The sequence below is a fragment of the Talpa europaea genome, assembly GCF_964194135.1.
Source record: "Talpa europaea genome assembly, chromosome: 15".
Taxonomy (NCBI): domain Eukaryota; kingdom Metazoa; phylum Chordata; class Mammalia; order Eulipotyphla; family Talpidae; genus Talpa; species Talpa europaea.
This window is the reverse complement of record NC_140083.1, coordinates 55,880,183-55,901,135: the sequence shown is the minus strand read 5'-3', so window position 1 is coordinate 55,901,135 and position 20,953 is coordinate 55,880,183. Positions and strand designations below refer to the sequence as shown.

At 40.6% G+C, this 20,953-nt stretch overlaps 1 protein-coding gene across 1 annotated transcript in view; it reads right to left on the bottom strand.

Moving 5' to 3' along the window:
• Positions 1-700: 700 nt before the first annotated feature.
• GYS2 (glycogen synthase 2) overlaps positions 701-20,953 on the bottom strand; it is a gene marked incomplete at its 3' end in the record, with an annotated part of 38,723 nt that continues 18,470 nt past the window's right edge. The window contains exons 5-16 of the mRNA XM_084255372.1: positions 20,633-20,777; positions 20,246-20,363; positions 19,953-20,073; positions 16,534-16,640; positions 14,700-14,759; positions 12,906-12,984; positions 11,752-11,865; positions 7,143-7,269; positions 4,043-4,138; positions 2,568-2,731; positions 1,422-1,502; positions 701-922 (exon numbers count right to left, since the gene is read on the bottom strand). Coding sequence (XP_084111498.1) covers positions 701-922; positions 1,422-1,502; positions 2,568-2,731; positions 4,043-4,138; positions 7,143-7,269; positions 11,752-11,865; positions 12,906-12,984; positions 14,700-14,759; positions 16,534-16,640; positions 19,953-20,073; positions 20,246-20,363; positions 20,633-20,777 — 1,434 coding nt within the window. The remainder of the gene's footprint in view (positions 923-1,421; positions 1,503-2,567; positions 2,732-4,042; positions 4,139-7,142; positions 7,270-11,751; positions 11,866-12,905; positions 12,985-14,699; positions 14,760-16,533; positions 16,641-19,952; positions 20,074-20,245; positions 20,364-20,632; positions 20,778-20,953) is intronic.

The window sequence follows — 20,953 nt, the reverse complement described above, 5'->3', positions numbered from 1 at the left end:
AAAACTAAATTTTTTAAATATTGATGCATTTATTTGTAGCTAACAATTTATTATTTGCAGATGATTGAACAAGTTTTCAAAAAGGTTTTCCTTTTTAACAGAAAAATTGTTACAGTTGGATAGACAGAACAGATAGTAACATTTTCCTATGATTTATTTGAGAAGTGACCTTGTAATATACAATAATATGCATCTAGATCGGGACCTAGGATAGCTTATTTCTAATGAATTTTGATTGTCTGCAAAGTTAGCTATAAATTCATGGTTCTGACTCATGTGAAAAATGAAAATAATTGCTAAGGCCAAGTTTGAAACATGAAGGTAGTTCAGATTCATGGCTAAGATCAGGGCCTTTGAGGGCGATGGGGGACTGTTTTGGTAGGGTATGGAAGCTATATAAATGCTAAGCAAAGAATTATGGTGATGGCAATTTTAAAATAAAAATTTTAAAATAGTCGTCAAGGAAAATTCTTATCTATTTAAAAAAACACTCCCCAGTCTTTCCTCTTTAATTAATATCCTTCCTCACACCTAAATGCGCTGGGGAAAAGGAATCTGGGAAAAGAATTTGGATTTTTTTTTTATAAATTACAAAAATTGCCACTCAATCTCCATGTTCCAGGCAGAGAATACATTTCAAGAATACATGTCATTCCTACTGTGTTCTCACTATATTAACTCTGCCCAGCAAGGGTGGAGTTCAGTTCTTGTATTCACCATGCAGCTTTTTCTTCCCCTGAGGAATATGACCCAGGGAAAAAGGTGACTTGATATTTAACCGGTCCCTTTCTGCCTCCTCTTCCTCATCGTATCGATCCTCCTCATCTTCATCTTCCACATCACTGCTTTGAGGACTGGAGACCTGAGATCCTGATGGAGAAGGAGGAACTGAGGAAGGTCTAGGGTATTTAAACCCTTCTGTCTGCCAAGACAAAAATGAAACAAACAGTGTAACCAATGCCTTGATTTTTCAGTGGTAAACACTGGGAGGGCATACAATAAACAATAGCTGTTAGCTTGGATTCATTTTGATTCTGGTTTCACCAAGCTCAAGAAATATTCATTGTATAAATAACTTTATTAAGCACTAATGTCTAATGCTATATGATGTCTAATGTCTAATGCTATATGGTGCTAATATGAAATGTATTCCTTTTATTTAATCTTTGTAACAACACTGATAACTTCGTTCTTCCCACTTTACAGAAGAAAATTGAGAATCAGAGAGGCTATATGACTTGCCCAAGGTCATATAGCTGCCTATATGGAACATGTAGGCAGTGGAAGCAACATTATTATAAAGTATAATAGTCTGTATCCTTAGTTATCCCAATTAAAACAATACCAATTAAAAGGTATTGTTTGAACTTACCATAAAGAACTAGCTTTCAAAACAAATAAGCAATATATAATATATTTACCGTTGGTGGTGATATGGGTTCCATATGGAATTTGTCTGGAAAAGCTCTGCTTAATGTCAGGTGCCTGGCATGCTGGTGATACTAGGATAGAAAACCAATTTGTGGGTCAAAAAAAAGTTCTATATCTCAATAATTAAGTTATAAACTCTTGTTCTCCTAGTTATGAAATATATTTTTTAAGTGGCAAATTTATTTATCCTACAATTGAGTATCAGAAAAAAATGATAGAGTTCAATTATTTTTTAAGTGAATGGGTAAAGAAAGGCTACAGAAACTTGGAGGAAAAAGCCACCCTGATGAATTCTAAGAGGCACTTAGTGGCACTAAGGCCACTGAAATCACTGATCTCATTCTCCAGAAAAGCTGCTGTGGCCTGGAGAAAAGATGGGGCCTAAGCAATCAGGTGAACTGAATTTAAATCCTGCTTTGGACCTCAAGTAAGACACACTTGCAAAGGCCTTAAAATTCTAATTCTATTGTCAAAACAAGACAGGGAAATGAATCACCCAGGGTTGCAATGAGCACTGGCATTGGGGTGTGTAGAAGCTCAGCAAATGGTACCATCTAGCATGTGTTTGGGGACACATGACAGTATTAAGCAGACACATTGTGTGAAAGCAAAGTCCGCTTAACCATTTAATTTATCTCACCTGCTACTACTGAGGCCTGTTGCTACTGGGCTGTTAATGTATTTTTCTATTAAATCATCAATACTAGGATATAAAAACATCTGGGTGATTATAAACCTATGTTCTGACTGAAGAGACTTTTCTGTGCTTGTCATTTTCAAAAAACAATATAACCTCAACCCCCACTGTAGTGGAGGAATAGGGTTGCATTATCTCTTAGAATTAAACAAAATAGGGACTGCTGATGTTTTCCTTGCCTTCATAAAACATTTCTACCTGCCTGTAACATCAATTTAAGCGTGGACACAGAATAACTAGTAAGATTCATATGTGTGAATGTAAAATGTTGACTTTAGGATTTTGAAAACTCATGCAGTTTAAAATTATGTGAAAACATCACTGAAATTTCAACAATGATGATCCTGAACTGACTTCTCAGGTGGCTAACAGAATCAATACTTTGAGAGTCCAGTGGAGTTTTTTAAGTGCTCCTCATGTTGGTCACAAACTTGCTCACTCTGCCTAAGTATCTCCAGTCCAGAAGATCTGAGAGCCTCTCAGTTCGATTCCTCTGGATAATTCTTTGGCGGCGTGACTGTTTGCAAAATCCATAGAGAAACTGAGTCAGCTGATTGCAAGAATCGTCTGGAGAGCGAAACCGCCTGTCAACAATGTAAATACCTGAAAGGCACAAAAACCAAAAAAGGTGTGAAAGCTGCTCCCCTTCCTCAGCTTCTGTATAGACTCTATGCATGAGCCACTGGCTGACTCCCCTACACACCCTGCTTCAGCTTTTCCCTTCTAAGGCTGTTTTTCTTCTCTGATCTCTTAAGTACTTACAGGTCACCAATGCACTGCCAACAAAATGAGTCCTGATTAAAAATAATAATAATCTGGCGGTATAGGAATACCCGAATCAGTGATTCCCCCTGGGATTGCTCACTAACCAGGAATTCCCAGTGGGACCTGGTGTCCATGCTTTCTAGGTTTGTTCCCCAGGCTTCCACCCTGATGAGGCCAGGGCTCAGAAACAGCAATAGCAAAAAGCAGGGGACTGGTCATGTCTGGGCAGAGAATCCACCAGACTCTTGCTGCTAGGCAGCCTAGACATGTAGATGATGATAAGCACATTCTCCTGCCATCTTCAGCAACTTAAGTGAATTTCACTAAGTGGGCATGGACTTTCAATAATGCTGCTGATCTGTGTATGTACTCTGAGACCGTGGCTATTATAATATTACTTCTGGGGAGCAGAGGGTCAAACCAGTTCAGAAAATAAAAAGATAACAGGGCAAGATTAGTCAAAGTATAGCCTACTTTTACAGTTTGTCTTTTGGGTAACTATTTCATATTAATAGTATTTTAAAAAATTGTATTATTTTTATTGAGGTCACATTGCTTCCCACTCTATGATTTAGGGGGGTACAGGTTCACACCTCTTCATACCACACCCACCACCAAAACATCCATAGTCCTCCACCACAGCCCACTGTGCCCCCTCCACCGTTTGCTCTCCACTTCCACCTTCCTGTTCTGGGAGCCTCACTTTTGCGGTCAGATTTCTAGGCTTTGTTTTTGGTTTAGCTCTGTCTATTCTTTTGCTTTGTTTTTCATATTCCACATAATGAGTGACATTACCTTCTGACTTATTTCACTTGGTATCACCCCCTCCAGCTCCATCCATTGTATCACGAATACTGAGATTTCTTCCTTTTTTAGAGCTGAGTAGTATGCCATATGTATATACACCACACCTTTATTTACTCCTCTGTCCTTGGCCACTTAGGTTGTTTCAATATGTTGGCTAATATAAATGGTGATAATAGCAGTTTTCTCTTTTCTAAGGACCACATACTATCACCTACTTTTACTGAAACAAGATGTATAAATAGGTGTTATATAAACAGGTGTTAATCATCAGGGTAGCTTTAGCGTTTGCCTCTCTAAAGACCCCATGTCTTGTTAGAGGCCAGTTAATGATGCAAACCTTACCGTATGCAGTGGGATCAGCCACGTGTTCCTGTACAAAACAGCCAAAGCCAGACAGGTTGGTTGTCACACTGGGGATGCCCATCACAGTACATTCAGCTGCAGAGGGGAAGACAACGGTTTGGCTGCTGACCAGTGCCTATATAGGCCTTTGCCCGCAGAGGGGAAAACGGCCTGAGTTCACATGGTAACAGCCATATTGGTGCCGTGCCAGGCAGAGCACTAGGCTCTCCATATGTATGAACTCATTTAATCGTTTCAACAACAAGTGAAGGAGGCTATCACTAGCTCCATGTTGCAGATGAAACTGAACCATAAAGAGGTTACGTATCTCACCCTAACTTCACGAAGCCAGGGGCCCTGGTGGAATTGAATTCTGACACAGGTGCCATCTCCAGAGCTCTTGCTAAGTTCCACTCACATATCTATTGCCTGTCTCATTCCAGCTGGTTCTGTTTAGCTCCATTTTAAGGCTGTGCCTTTAGGTGTCTGGCAAGATCTCAATGGGATAGGACCATATGCTGTGGGCCTAACCCAACATAAATCTGTCTTGACCCAAATCCTTTTTTCTCCTTTCTCATGTGGCTCAGTGGGCCTGCGGTGTCCACCAGTCCTCTCTCACCTTTTAGTCAAAGCCTGCTTTTCAGAAAATATTGGCTAGGTCCTAAGCAACATATTCTCAAGGATATCTGCATTTTTGACAAGAAATTTACATTTGATCATGGAATCACTTTTGGTTGGCTCGCAGGGTTGGGTGGGAATAAAAGAGACTTGCCCATTCCCCATGAAGAAGCACAAGTTAGAGAGCAGACTTGCTCCTGCTCTGTAAGTATTTCCACTGGGTTTGGAGCTAGAGAGCACTGATTTCCTAATTTAGTGGGAGGTAGAGGGGGTGGCAGAGAGTAGGTGGGGCAGGAGATGTTGACCTACCTGATAGTCTGGTGGAGACTGGAGCTCCTCCTCAGAAAACTTTTCATCTATGTATTCAAATCCCAGGTACCCATGTAAACTGAGTAGGTGTTCATTGAATGAAATAAGTACTTGCATTCATTAGACTTTTCAACACACAAAATGGGCTTTAAGGAATACTTTCTGGAGTAAGTTATATGTAGTACCACATAAAAAATCATTCTAAAAAATTGGGTTATGTATGTAGTATGCTAATACCCAAAGTATACCACCAGAGGTCTCCATTATTTCTGTAATTACAGGTGAGATAAGGAGTGGGCAGGTGCCTTGTTTAATTCAAAACACAGTGACTCACTATGTGGTTTTTTCCATATTCCCTTTTCTGTCTATTTTTTTATAACACCTCTCCTGGCCTCTATTTTAAAACACTAGCTATACTACCTTTAGTATTTCACCAAAACTAACATTGTGGTGAGACATCTGCAGTAAGTTATAGAACATTGTCTTCCCCCAATATAAATAACTTCCCTCATTCTCATGGATTTGCTTTGTGCTTCTCTTATCTTTGAAATGTTATTGATAATTAATTTTTACTTACTAGAAATGATAGGACAAGAGTTGATAACAGATTGCTAAATTCATCAGTGTTTTATGTATCTCAAAAAATAGTCTATTGTATACAATTTAAGATAATTATTGGAACAATTCATCAAGAAGAAAGCAACACTTTACACAATTGGAACTGATGCCAATAACAATTTTTAGAATTATAAGATGGATAGCGGGAGACTCGGATCACTAACTTCTCTATGTCATGTTTCAAGAATTATCCTTTGTTTACCCCTAAATGTAGTAATATTTTTATAGTTGCTGACAAATTATTTTTGGTAGAACCTAGAGCAATAGAATCTGATCTATAAAAAATGCAGAGCCTTCATGTCATTTCAACTGTAACATTTACAGGATTTGTTAAATTTTAAATTCTATATTTAAACAAGGATCAGAAGAGTTTAACTGGCAGCAGCAATCAAGGTGAGGGAGCTCATAGACTGAATTATGAAGACGAAACATTTTGTGATCTGGAGGCGATCTGGATATGATCCCTTTCCTGTACCTCCCAGGCAGCCTGGGGAAAGTGGCTGGCTCTGGGTTTGATGGAGAGAAGACAAACACTATACTCCTCCTCCTTCTGCTCCTCCTCATCATCAAAGAAGTAGAAGCCAGGAAAGAAACATGGTGGATCTGAAAATCCACCATCTGTTTAAAAAAAAAAAAAAGAGGTGTGGCTGGACCTATGTCATAAAACCTACCACCAAGTTGACATTTTATCTTAAAAATACATCTTTTCATGGGGGACAGGGTGTGAAGACTTTTCACTTATACCTCTTTATACTGTTTGTTTCTTTAATCCTGTGACTATGTCACCTACTACAATTTCAATATGTCCATTGTATTTTTAAAAGTATTCTTCTGGGGCCTCCCTGGTGGCTCAAGGGGTTAAGTCTCAGCACTATGAAGCGATCCACAGCCACTGCAGCATGACTTTGATACCCAATTAGGAGCTACACACATGGGACAGAAGACCTCTCCTGTCTTGCCTGCTGCTCCCTTCAGCAGTGTATTTCAGTGGATCCACCTGTTCTGCTCCCCACTCTATCTTTGGTGAATCCTCTCACCCCTGCACCTCTGGCCTACATCCCAGCTCTTGTATACATAAATAAATAAAATAGGAGTATTCTTCTGAAATACATTTCAGAGGACCATTTTTCTGAACCATTGTTCTCATCCCAAGTACCTGCAGTCAATTTCCCCTTCACATTAATGGATGGGATGGGTGGCGATAGCTAAATAATACAAAATCTTTATAAAATATTCTTTCTCTTTTGAATGCAATGAGACAATAACTTAGAGTCCATTAAAATATGCCCCCATACACTAGTACCTTTACATAAACTTTATTCTTAAGATGTACAAAGCATAAGGTTGACCCCTGACCTAGAGCCAACCAAAATCACTTTTAAAACAAGCTTCAAAACCAACCCCTATGTAGAAATGACATATCAGCTCTGTATATTATATATATATTATATATATATTAGAATATTATGTGCCTATATATATGTATATATATATATGTATATATATAGGCACATAATCTAATTCAAAAATGTCTTCCTCTACACATGTCTCTTACCTGGAGTGTAACCCCAGGGTTCATAGTATGATGGGAAGACGCCAAGATGACAACCTCGAACAAACTCTTCATAATCCATGGGTAATAATGGGCTGGTGGAGGAGAGAAACTCTGGGTGCAAAATCACCTAAACAAGGAAAAGATCTAATGAGAAAAAGAAAAAGATAATGGAAGCAAAAGTATCTCCTACAGTCTGATTACTTCAATGCTATAGATTCCTTGTGTTCTGGAGTTAGGGGAGGGGGAAAGAGATAATAAAAAAGAAAAAGGAAAAAGTCTGGGCTCTGCTCCTCTCCACTCCATGTAAACATTGACTCTTCAGTCTAACTTTGCCTCAAATCCTGAGGCCCAGATGGTAGAATGGGTTCCACCCATGGTTTTTGTTCTCATGCTAGAGCTCATCTTCCAAGTCAGCCTTTATGGATTTTGTAACATCTGACTCCTATCTTCTTTCTCATTATTGCATTCCTAATATAAGTAGGAAAATGGGGAACAAGTTCATGGACTGCCCTCATGTGCCCAAGCAGCAGTTAGCCTGGTGACATGGAGCCAGGGGAAGCCACTCACCAGAATGGGCCAGGCTGGTAATCTTAGACTTCAAAGCCTCCAGAGTTGTGAGGAAAAAAAGTCTTGATCATAAGACACCCTGTCTGTGCTATTTAGGGGCCCAGCAATCCAAAGAGACTAAGACTGTCCCCTCTACTTCAGGAGTCTCTCTCCACTACCACTCCCTGACAAGCACAGAGGCCTTGCTCCATCTGGTTCCAACACACTGCCAGGGTTTGTTCCAAGGTATAGACCATCCTCCCCCTGTCTAGGATCTGACCCTGTGTCTGGGGACCACAATCCCCCTACCAGTGTGGACACCTAGCTCATGTTGCCTGCCAGGGCTGTAGACCTGGATTGCTAGAAAGGAAAGGGAAAAGAAAGAAGAGGGGGGAAAAAACTTAAAAACAAGCTCAGGGGTTTCCCTGGTAGTGCAAGGGGTTAAGACGCAGCACTATGAAGCTATCACCAGCCACTGCAGCATGAGTTCGATCCCTGGCCAGGGAGCTACCCACATGGCACAGCAGACCTCTTGTCTTGCTCTCTGCTCCCCTCAGCAGTGTATTTCAGTAGATCTGCCTGTTCAGTTCCCCACTCTGTCTCTGGTGAATCCTTTCACCCCCTGCACCCCTGGCCTGTACCCCAGTTCTTAACTGCATAAATAAATCTTTAAAAATAAATAAAAACAAGTTCACTACACCTTTTGAATTTTAGTCATGGAATAAATATATATCCTTCCAAACAGATGGTAACAAATATATATCCTTCCAAATGGTAACAAGTTGTGTGGTACATATTCTGACTAATTTTCACATCTGTTACCTCATTGAATCTTAGTAACATTGAGAGAGGAGCAGAATCCACATTCTCATTGTCTGGCTTTAGAAACAAGGAATCCAAGACTTTACAGATACTAGCTTAATTTCTATACATTCCTACATAGGAGATGTGTTAAATTTAAGAAGAAATGAAATTATAAAATGCCCAAAACCAGGACCTAAAATGATAGTTTATTCAATCTCAAGAATCACACACTGGCAAAATAAAATGGGTAAAATATTTTTCTCCTCAAAACATGATTTCAGTTCTTATTACATGCGAAGTGCTTTATTAGGAAAAAACAAACTCAAGGACGACCTCTGGGCAACCTCTGGGCAACAGAAAATCAGTATGTCTCTTGGCAGATTTCAGGAAAGCCAGCAACAGAGCAATTCTGAGCTTGGGAAAATGTGCACTCTCCAAAGCCCTTTTCAGAACACGAATATAGCAGGGCTCATTTGTTTTGTTTCCAGACAGACAGAATGACAGCGCAGCTAAAATAAGAAAGCAGCTGCTCTGGGCCCTAAAACAGCCAAAGGCAGAAGCCCAGAGAGCTGGAAAGGATACCAGAAGTCAGCCCAAGGTCAGAGAGAGGATTAAATGAGAGCCAATGGGCAGCCCCCCCCACCACCTTCCTCCATCCCCTCCCCCAGGACCCTGGGCACTGGCTCACCGCAGGCCCTGTATCAGTAGGGAAAAAATAAAGAAATAAAAGCTTGTCTGACTATATTTATCCTAGGAGTGAAACAGGGGCCTAGGAAGTTAACTTAGTTTCACAGAGTAGCCTGAAATCTACAGGCCAGATATCTTCTCTCACTGTAACACTGCAGAAGCCCAATTGAAGAGCAACTCATTTTCAACAACATGGATGGAACTGGAGGGGATGATGCTAAGAGAAATAAGTCAGGAGAAATCAAATACAAGATGGTTTCATTCCTATGTGCAATATAAAGAAAAGAGCAAAGGAACAGAGAAAACTAAACCAAAACAAACCCTAGAAATCTGACTATAGAGTTGAGGCTACTAGAGGGGGCAGGTGTGGGGAGGGAGTAAGGGGAGGCGTGGGTCCAGTGGTCTATGACAGGGAACCTAAGTCATATACACCGCTGTAAAACAATGTTAACGCAATAAAAAAATGATGTATATAAAAATGAAGATAAATTCAAATCCAAAATAATCTGCAATGTTTTCTGAATCAGATGGTCACAAGAAAAATGTTGACTTAGGGTCTCCCTGGTGGTGCAAGGGGTTTGGTCTCAGCACTATGAAGCAATCCACAGCCACTGCAGCAGGAGTTCGATCTCCAATCAGGGAGCTACCCACATGGTGCAGCAGACCTCGCATATATGTGTGTGTGAATATATGTATGTATGTAAGTGTGTGTATATATACACATATCCATCCAAAAGGGCAGGTTTATTATAAAAGGCAAAGAAGAGTAAAGAATGCTTGCATGGGGCCTCCCTCGTGGTGCAGTGGGTTGAGTGCAGCACTGTGAAGCTGTCTGCAGCCTCTGCAGTGCTGGTTAGATCCCCAGCCAGCCAGGGAAATGCCCACATGGTGCAGCAGACCTCTCCTGTCTCGCCCACTGCTCCCCTCAGCAGTGTATTTTGGTCCTTCTGCCTGTTCTGCTCCCTACTCTATCTCTGGTGAATCCTCCCACCCTCCCGCGCCTCTGGAATGTACCTCAGTGCTTGTATAAATAATAAATAAATCTTTAAAAAAAAAAAAAAGAATGGGCCCCCCTATGGCGCAGGGGTTGAGCGCTGGGCTGCGAAGCTGCCCGCAGCCTCTGCAGCACCGGTTCGATTCCCAGCAGCCGGCGAGAGTCCCACATGGCGCACAGACCTCTCCAGCTGCGCCCGCTGCTCCCCTCAGCAGTGTATTTTGTCAGTCTGCCTGTTCTGTTCCCCGCTCTGGCTCTGATGAATTCTCTCATCCTCCTGCACTTCTGACTGTACCCAGTGCTTGTGTAAATAAATAAATAAATCTTTTAAAAAATTATTAAAAAAAATAATGCTTGCACAGGCACAAGCGGGCAGAAAGTGCTATTAAAGAGGGAAAGGTTTGTTTAAAGGGAGGCCTCCATTGGCACAGGTGGGCAGAAGGGCTGCTGCCGCTTGTCTGGTTTTAGTGGGGAGAAATTGAAGGGATAGTCATAGCACAGGAAGAATTTGGCCAACCAACAATATAAGAGAGGATAAATAGATAGGGCAAATGTCCTACAATGTGGGAGGGACTGGGTCCCAGAACATCCCGTAGAACTTGAAGAAAATGAAATAAGAATAGGTCAAAATCTGCATTTGAGGCTAGCCTGGAGGGTCACTGAAGCAATTGGTAACTCATTGGATTCTCAGTTAGGTTTTCTGCCAAAGCAGAAGGAAACAAAAGAAAGTGGAACCTTTGAAAAGAGTGTAAAAGCTTGTGACAATTTGATCTTGAAGTCTGGAGAATGGAAACTTAGTGAGGATAAGCAAGCTCTGTCTATATGTTCCTTGTCCCCTAGTGCAGTGCCTGGATGCAAGACTAACACAGCATTCACCTATGCAATAAGCCGCTCAACTGAGAAACAATTTTTTCTCTATTGTGACTCAAAAGTCCATGCTCTTTGAAAACATGAGGGATTTTTGGCTGTCAGTATCATTACAATATATACTTTTTCAATTTGATGTGCTATTTCTGAAAAAATATTTTAAGTGGATACCACTTTGTAAACACCATAGAAATGAAGGTCCACAGTGACAGAAACCAGGTCTTATTCTTGCCCCTGTGACTAAGCCAAATCACCATAAAAACTCAAGAGTTATGAAAATAGATTTGACTGAGTTAAATGACAAAAAAACATCATTAATCACATTTTCTGAAGCTGCAGACTTCTCAGTGTCTCCTATGCTGAGCTTTTTCAAGAAGAAACCAGGACAATTCATGTTAATCTAAGAGATTCATTAATTAAAGTAATTCCAGAATATATTTATATCCTTAGGTCTTTATGCTTTCTGACCGTAGGGCACAAGGAAAATAAATGCTAGAATCATGACTCAAACTCACAAACTCCTGTGAGAAGGATACTAAAACAGTCATGCTATCAAAACAGGCAACACAATTCATGCTGTTTAGAAAGATATTCTAAGATATTTTTGAGAGATGTGACAACAAATAAGGGAGGCTTCTAAGATATTTTCAATAGATTCTCTGCCTATAAAACATCAGTAAGTGGATTCTCTGTCCACAGGCAGAGCTCTACCTTGACTCTGTCTGTGCGACTGTTGAAAAGTCCGATGCGTCTGATGGTGCTGAGGATGGGGTCACTGGAGTCATCGATCATGTTGTGTGTGGTCACTGGAGGCAAAGACTGTCGCTGCAAAGCAGGGGACGGAAAATGTCAATTATGGAGGGAGCTGGCGTGTGACTAATTGCTGCCATAGGTCAGCAGCAACTTGTCATCCAAGCTTTCTGCCTGGTCTTCTAACACTAACGATGACACTAGAATGATGACTAGATTCTTCGTGGGTTTCAGAAGAGGATAATGGGTTGAAGAACTTGGAATATTGTGAACACCTGATGCTTTTGCTTTTTACCTGCAGCTGTGAAGGGTTTCCTGACAGCTTCTGGGCCTGAATGGGAGAAGGATGCCCTGAAATCTGAACTCAAGGTGGCCCCCCCTCCGGGTTCCATCTAGCAGGCTCACCTCTGGAGCCTGGATGCAAGACAGACACAGCATTCCCCTATGTGATAAACTGCTCAACTGAGAAACGTTTTTTTCTCTATTGTGACTCAAAAATCCATGCTTTTTGAAAACATGAGGGATTTTTGGCTGTCATTATCATTACAATATATACTTTTTCAATTAGATATGCTATTTCTGAATAAATAGTTTAAGTGGATACCAAAAAAGCCCCATGAGAATTTTTTTTTTTTTAAGGCATTCTGAAAGCCACTCCTAAAAGAGAACTCACAGAGTTGTCACTATGGTAAACACCCAAGAATGACTTTCCTAGGGCCTCCCTGGTGGCACAAGAGGTTAAGCACTGCACTATGAAGCAATCCACAGCCTCTGCAGCACAAGTTCGATCCCCGGCCGGCCAGGGAGCCACTCACATGGCGCGGCAGACCTCTCCTGTCTCGCCTGCTGCTCACCTCAGCGGTGTATTTCAGTCATTCTGCCTGTTCTGTTCCCCACTCTGTCTCTGGTGAATCTTCTCACCCCCCGCATCTCTACCCTGTACCCCAGGTTTTGTATGCATAAATAAAAATAAATCTTTAAAAACAAAAAAAGAATGACTTTCCTAGCTCTGGGGTTTAAAAATTCCTCAAATTAACTCATCCCAACAAATTAAAATCATGACTGAAATGGATTTTAATCATCTAAGAAGTGGTGGGCAATTTTGCCTTTATTACCTGAGTCGAAAAGATGGCTCTTTTCATTATTGTTAGATCATCTCGATCCAAAATGCTGTTCATGTCAGGAACTTCTCCTCTGTGGGGAAAACAATGTTCATCATAAAGATAAAAACAACTGGCAGTAATTGAGGTCTTTCTGTGTCACACACTGTTCTGAGCACTTTAATAATAAATGGACAGTAAAAAAAAGAGTTTCCTGATGAACCTCACAGATACATTCCTACAGTGTGAGGAAATTTGATGAAAGAACACATTTTGTAACAAAAAAATCAGAAAGTTGGTCCTCAAAACACTGAAGATGGATCTACCATATGATCCAGTGATTCCAATCCTAGGAATCTACCCAAAGAACACAAAAACCCTTACCCGAAAGGAAACCTGAACTCCTACATTTGTTGTAACACTATTTACAATAGCTAAGATATGGAAAAAACCTAAATGCCCAAAAACAGATGAATAGATAAAAAAATTGTGGCATATATCCACAATGGAATACTACTCAGCAATCAAAAGAGAGAAACTCATGCCTTTTGCAGCAACATAGATGCAGCAGGAAGAAATTATGCTAAGTATAATAAGTCAGAAGGAAAAAAATACCAGATGGTTTCATTTATAGGTGGTAATAGAGAAACTGAAGAAAAGGTTAAAAAAAGACAAAATTTGTAAGTTGATCATACATCAGAGGCATACGTCTGGGAGGAGGTGGGAGAGGTGTCAAAACAAGAGAGGGAAGACTATGGTGATGGATCATGGATGGTGTGGTAGTGGGAGAACTAAGAGACTGCAGCTGAGGGGAAAAAGCAATTATTGTACAAAAATGAATGACGATGAAGAAAAATAGTGGAAATTCATTTGAAAGTATTAAGGATGACCATCCAGAAGCCTCTTCCTGAGTACTAGGGTCTAAAGTGACTATAACTCATCCCTCTGCAGGTTGATGTTGATAGACACCTGCCACAGGGGTCGGCAGACAATGTAACCCTCTTGGAATCATATCCATAGCCACATATTAGGAGTATACTATCTCATAATACATTTAAATTTGATTTTCTTCTTCTGAGTCACTCTCTGTATACATTTAGGTATTCTCTTCATTTTTTTACTTATTTTTTTTTAAGATTTATTTATTTATACAAGCAGTGGGTACAGTCAGAAGTGCGGGAGGGTGAGAGAATTCACCAGAGCCAGAGCGGGGAACAGAACAGGCAGACTGACGAAATACACTGCTGAAGGGAGCAGCGGGCAGCTGGAGAGGTCTGTGCATCATGTGGGACCCTCGCCTGTGGCTGGGGATCGAACCAGCGCTGCAGAGGCTGTGGGCAGCTTTGCAGCCCAGCGCTCAACAGCTGCGCCACCAGGGGAGGCCCTTATTACTTATTTTAATAAATAATGTCTTTTCTTTATGAAGTAAATATGCTTATTAACATTAATCAGTGGGTTAGTTAATATGGGTTAATTTTATATATAATTAAATATATTAATAAATCATGTTTTTAACTTAAAATCTCAGGAAATATCCTCTCTGAGATGTTAATCCTGAACAAGATTCCCAGGGAATTAGAAGCTACCTGTATATGCAACTATGTCCTCATTTATATGACCTGTTTGCAAGTATTTGTCAGATGCAGAATAAAAAAATCACATGATGTAATACCTCTTCAAAGGCTATTAATTCCTCAGTATTTTGAATGAAATAAATGTATCCCAGTGTCTATATTATCAAGCATTCCCTATTCACTTTGAATAGTGAAGCCCTAAATGTTTGAAGGATTAATTATTTCCAGCACCTACCTTAACAATGCATCGTAGAGTTTCTTTCCAAACTTTTCCTTCAGGGTATGTGCCGTGTCCCTGTGTGAACAGAAAGATTTCTCATTGAAATATCATCATTTTGAATCCTTATTTTCCATGCCAATGTATTATTTTGTCAGTCATTCTGGGAAAGTCTATCTTTTTGAATTATTTTCCTAGTTGTCCATTTAGCCTGAGTTAGTACTTCAGAACAAAAGCAGAGGAGAGCAGTCTGACCACCCCCAAAATACCTCATTTTATTTATTTATTAAAAAGATTTATTTATTTATTTATTTATTTATTTATTTATGCATACAAGAACAGGTGTGGGGGATGAGAGGATTCACCAGAGACAGAGTGGGGAGCAGAACAGGTGGATCCACTGAAATACACTGCTGAGGGGAGCAGCAGGCGAGACAGGAGAGGGCTGCTGCACCATGTGGGTTAGTTCCCTGGCCGGGGATCAAACTCATGCTGCAGTGGCTGGTGATAGCTTGATAGCTCAGTCTTTAACCCCTGCACCATCAGGGAGGCCCCATTTTGTTTATTCTTGATGATTATCAGGGAAGGCAAAAGGCAGGCAGAGGGAGAGAAGGGAGATGTAGAGATAACAAGACTGGGCATTCATTGATAATTTTGCCTCTGGGCTGTCAGCATGGAAGGGTCATTATACTATTCTTTTTACTTTGACCTATCTTTTAAAATGTCCACAGTATGGGGCCTCCCCTGGTGGCACAGTGGTTGAGTGCTGGGCTGAGAGGCCCGCAGCCTCTACAGCACCGGTTCGTTCCTCGGCTGCCGGTGAGGGTCCCACAAAAAAAAAAAAAAAAAAAAAAAAAAGTCCACAGTATGATTTAAAAAGATTTTCATCTTTTAAGATTTCCACATAGACTTTCAATTTCTCTGGCAACTCATTCCAAAGGTCCATAGTAACACAGCTTTGCAGGCATTATTAAATCTAGCACAATGAGAAGAGATCTCTGGAGTATTTGTGCTATCCCAAACTTAAGGAAAAAATAATTCAAGGAGATATATTGTTGGGGGAACAGTATGTCCTGAATGAAATCCATCCACTGTTTTTTTACAGACTCCACCCCTACCTGCATGCTAAAGAGATCCCAGGCCCCCAAGGATTACATCTCCCATCATGCCATGGATCTGCATGACTCTCGACTTCTTAAAGGAGGGATTATTGGGAACTAAGGATGGAGTTAAACAGACATGCTGGTATAAAACCAAAGATATGGGGGCCTTGGTTTTGCCTGCCTACAGCATGCACCTGGAGTCCCAGCTCAGACAGCATCACTGGTAGGACATATTACCTATTAATCTCTCCTTCTCTTCTCATATTCCTTGGAAATAAACCTTTTATTAACCTTTCCCTGGGTGCCTGCCCTGGAGTCTTACTGAGTTAAGCAAGAGGGTGAGGATTCACATTCAGGTGCTCTGGGGTATCCCTTTTGGGTAGCCCTGTAACAATATCAGAAATCATTCACTTAAAAACAAAACAAAACACCCTGGGCCTCATTGGTGGCCTAGGGGTTAAGTCTCAGCACTATCACTACCACAGCCCACAGCCTAAGTTTGATACCTGAAGGGGCCTAACCCATATATGGCACAGCAGAGCTCTCCTGTCTTAACTGCTGCTCCCCTCAGCATTTTGTATTTCAGTTGATGCCTGTTCTGCTCCCCACGCTGTCTCTAGTGAATCTTCGCACCCCTCCACCTCTGGCCTACACTCCAGTTCTTGTCTGTAAATAAATAAGTGAACATATTTTAAAAAAGTCACCCTTTACTCTTGTGGCTTGAGGAAGTTTACAGGAAGTGAGATTACCACAGCTGTTTCCGTACTGCTTGGCCTTTCAGGGTTTCCACATTGAAATTATTGGTCTTGGCAGGCATGATGAAAAATACCACCACCGTGACATCACTTCTGTGCATCTGAGGAGGGAGTGAGACACAAGAGTCACCTATCAAAGACAGACGAAATGGATGTGTGACGGGTGGGCCTTAAGTTGTAGGAAACTGGTTTTAAATATCTTTTGAGAAAAAGATGACTAATGTCTGATTCACAAAGAAATGATGCCCAGTGTCCCGAGGCTTTTTCAGAAAATTTAATTTCAATCTGACTTTCGATCGAGATCTTTCAATTAGAAAATTCAGACAAAATATTTTCAAGGCCTCACCCATCTAAAATATCTAACAAGTGGTAAATTTAATGTTGTATAGACACTTGGTAGATTCTCAATGGTGTACCCCTGACATGTACATTATGTTATACTGCAGAGTTACTTTAATTTAAAAAAGAAAAACTAATGATTGCTATTGATACCACTGTGATTTTCTGTGGTTAACAAAAGGAACATAAGGTATGTGCTAACATTATAAGGCCAAAATGAGTTCTTTAGGGTCTCCCCGGTGGCGCAGCGGTTGAGTGCTGGGTTGTGAAGCTGCCCGCAGCCTCTGCAGCGCTGGTTTGATCCCTGGCCACAGGCGAGGGTCCCACAGGGCACGACAGACCTCTCCTGCCATGCCTGCTGCTCCCCTCAGCAGTGTACTTCGACCGTCTGCCTGTTCTGTTCCCCGCTCTGGCTCTGGTGAATTCTCTCACCCTCCCGCACTTCTGACTGTACCCAGTGCTTGGATAAATAAACAAATCTTAAAAAAAAAAACAACAAAATGAGTTCTTTAAAGTTTTAGATGGAAGTTAATAAGGATTTTGTTTGGTTCACTCTAACTTTGTTTCTTGCTTTTCCACAGTGGTTTGTAGACTGCATTTTTCATTTAAATGTCTTAATTCTCAGGATGCTGCATTTTGGTGTTTTCTCCCTAACATAAAGGAACAGGAAGATGTTGAACATTTCTTTTGTGGCAGGCACTGAGCAAGGTCCTTTGAAGACCTGTTAACCCAATCCTTCTAATAACAAAGCACAGTAGATGACACTGTTCTTCTTTGACTGATGGCAAAAGACAGACACTAGAGACTCAATATTGTTAGACATTTAGGGCAAGGAGGGAAATGCCTAATGAAAATCAATATCAGGACCCAGGAAACACTTTCCAGAGCTAATAAAGCCTGCAGGTGGAAAGAACGCCCCCCACCAATGCCCCAATCTACAGGAAGGTTGATAAAACCCAAGGAGCACAAGACACACCCAGAAAAGGGGACTTCCCCAAACCAGCAGCTGGTTTCTGGATGTTAAGACAGTTTACCTAAATAGGACAAGCAATACCCCAAAGACCCCCAAATGCTCTCCCTTACCACTCCTTGTGGCCTGGGCCCATTAGAAGTGGGAGTGACTTAGAGTCTGCTGCCTGGACCAGTAAACCAACACCCCAGGAGCACCTGGGCAGTATACCCCAGGATGGGATGGAGTGAAGAGGTCCTGCACCCCATTTAAGACTAGAGCCTCCACAAATCCCTCACAGTTGTTCTTACAGGAACTCTGTTTGCCCAGGCACCTCTCCTTGGGGGTCCTTTTATTCTGTCTCCAAATAAACTTTGTGTTTACTTCTTCTAAAGACATGACTGTGAATTCTTCTCACACAGGTAAAACCGAGGAACCTCAAAATCCAGGCACCTCAAAATCCAATAACAATATTCACTCAGAAATCTATTTTCTTTTCCTCTTCCTGCAAATACCATTGGCTCAGGATCTCTCGAAATGATATATCAAACAGCTTCAGGAATGAACAAACACAAAACCAAAAACATCTGATGCTTCTGTGTCCTGAAAAGGACAGTATCCTGAGTGTGGTCACTTTATCACACTCTGGGTTTGATATGTGATTTAAAAATCTACATAAGTCATAGAATAAGAAGCTCACCCCAGGAGCAGCCAAAGAGGTATTCATGAATAAATGAATGACATGGGGAGAGAATATCTTCTTTTACCTTCTGCAAGTTTGTAATCACCATTGATAGCCACAACAAAACAGTTGCTGTTTTCTGCACACCTAAAGCTAAAGGGGATACTTAATAAACTTATGGATAATTTGACTGATAATGTCCCTGAACATAATGCATGTCGGCTATCATTGCTATTTCCATCTATGAAGCTTGTAGTATAGACACATACTGAAAAAATAGTATGATAAAAGATTATTCCATCTTATTCTGGAATCATCTTTCAGAACTTCAGTACTATTGTGCAGACTTGGGTTTTTCCTGACACATTGCTTTCTTATTGTAGTTTTAGTAATTCTTTTACATACTTGCTATAATATCTGCCCTAAGGTAAAGCTAGATCTATTGTTATGTCCCAGAAATTGAAATTTGACTGGCGAGGAATAGAGAGCTTAGGGAAGTTTAGATAACCTCAGTATCTCAACAACATTGAAATTTCACACTGCTCTCCAGTGAGTATTTTATTGCTATTTATTATATATTTTTATGTCCTAGAATATATGACAGTGGCTTTAATCCATAGTTATGACATGATATCATTTTCCAAAGTTGTTGCTATTGGCACGGTTGTTTGTTTTGTTTCGCCGGACTAGCTAGGAGTCTATTTTTAGTGCCACCTTCCTGAGCATAAAGTAATTCCACATTGTTGGGCTGGCTGAGGAACCTCCTTCCCCTCCCCTCCTGTTTCCTGGTGGTGGGATATTGAGTTTCACAGCTCCAGGCTCTGAGCCTCAAGAAGGAGGCAGGAACAGTGAGTTGGAAGGAGCAGAGTGTGTTATCTGCTCAGGTCTACACAGTGGCTACCTGACTGTCGCCCATGTGGAACAAGTTACTGCTTCCACTGGGGCAGGATGGTGGTGACCAGAGCTGCTTGTAATTCGATAGCTGAGCTGAACCCACCATTCAGGATCAGCAAGTCAATGGCTGCCATATCCCCCAAGCTGCCTCTTCCATTATAGTCTTTGCCCATAATTAAAAAGGTAAAATTTTGTTCTCCATTGACCTGTTTTCTCTAAACTTATCTTCTAGTTGGTTACAAACTCTGGCTGGTACGTGTGTTTGTGTGTGTGTTATTATGACATCTTAAAACATAGCACGTGGGATGCAATCAGCTCATGACTCTCTTTAAAAAATATCTGACAACACAGGAAAAGACACATGTGGACAGTGGGGCAATCCGGTGTGTACACTGCAGACAGAGGCCATTTGTAGAATGTGGTTGTCATTGTGAATCTTCAAGAGCATATATTCTCTTGAAAGTTATTTAAGGAACCAGAAAGTTCTTTACTTCCCACAAAGAAAGTCCTATAGAAAGCACTGTTAGTTAGTTCCAAGAGCTTTCTCACCCTCAGCAGGAAATTCAGCCTGGATAAAGATTCTAGGAAGATGTCAGCTCCTTTGTTTGAAAACTCATACCTCCCGGCAATGAAAAGGAACAAAGTTTTTTCAAGATCAAAGTCCAGATGACTAAAACAAAACAGAACAGGTTCAAATGAAATCGAGCAATGGAATGACGTACACACAGGAATTCTGTTCAAATCTAAGGGGACAGGAAAAGATAAACATTTACCTGTTTTCTCTATACCATAGATCCCATGCCAGTTTTTGTTGTTTTTTGTTTTACTAAAGAAAAACATACCCATAGAAATGACCTCGAACAAAGTCTTGGATCCTGGCCTTGTACATGGCATGTAGATTTTGAAACTCATGTACTGCTGAAAACTTCTTAACGTTCAAACCATTTGGAGTAATTACATCTGGAATAGCAAAATAAAATCATCATGAAAAGTTTCTTGAGAGAAACTGTTTTAAAATCTATAAAGTTTATGGAAACAATGATGTGAACTAACATTAACTCAAGGAAAAATATTTAAAGAATAAAAAATAATTAAAATCTATAATGTTAGATGTTAGATTACTATGCTAGTTTCTGACTGTAATGTGCCACCTTAAGGTACACTGCACCTGGCCAAGTAATAATAATCATAATAATAAATAATAATAATATAATAATTGTGATAATTACCAGGCTTTCTCTTCAGCATGTGTTCTGCCTCTATGGCTGTTATTTCAGACACTGTGGTGAACACGTGAGCACAGTGGACAGAAGCTCTCTCCATGCAGTACCGGTGATAAATCTGCCTTTCCCCTGCCTCCTTGTCTATGTCAAACTGTCACAAAGAAAACACATTTACATTTGCTGGCCCTGATCCTTCAGCAGAGCAAAACAAATTCACACGTTCTCATAGTGCTTTTAGGCTGTGGGAAATTTTATGACCACAAAGAAAAGTAATAATTCGACCTATACTAAAATACATAGTTTCTTAATTTTCACAATTGTTTATTT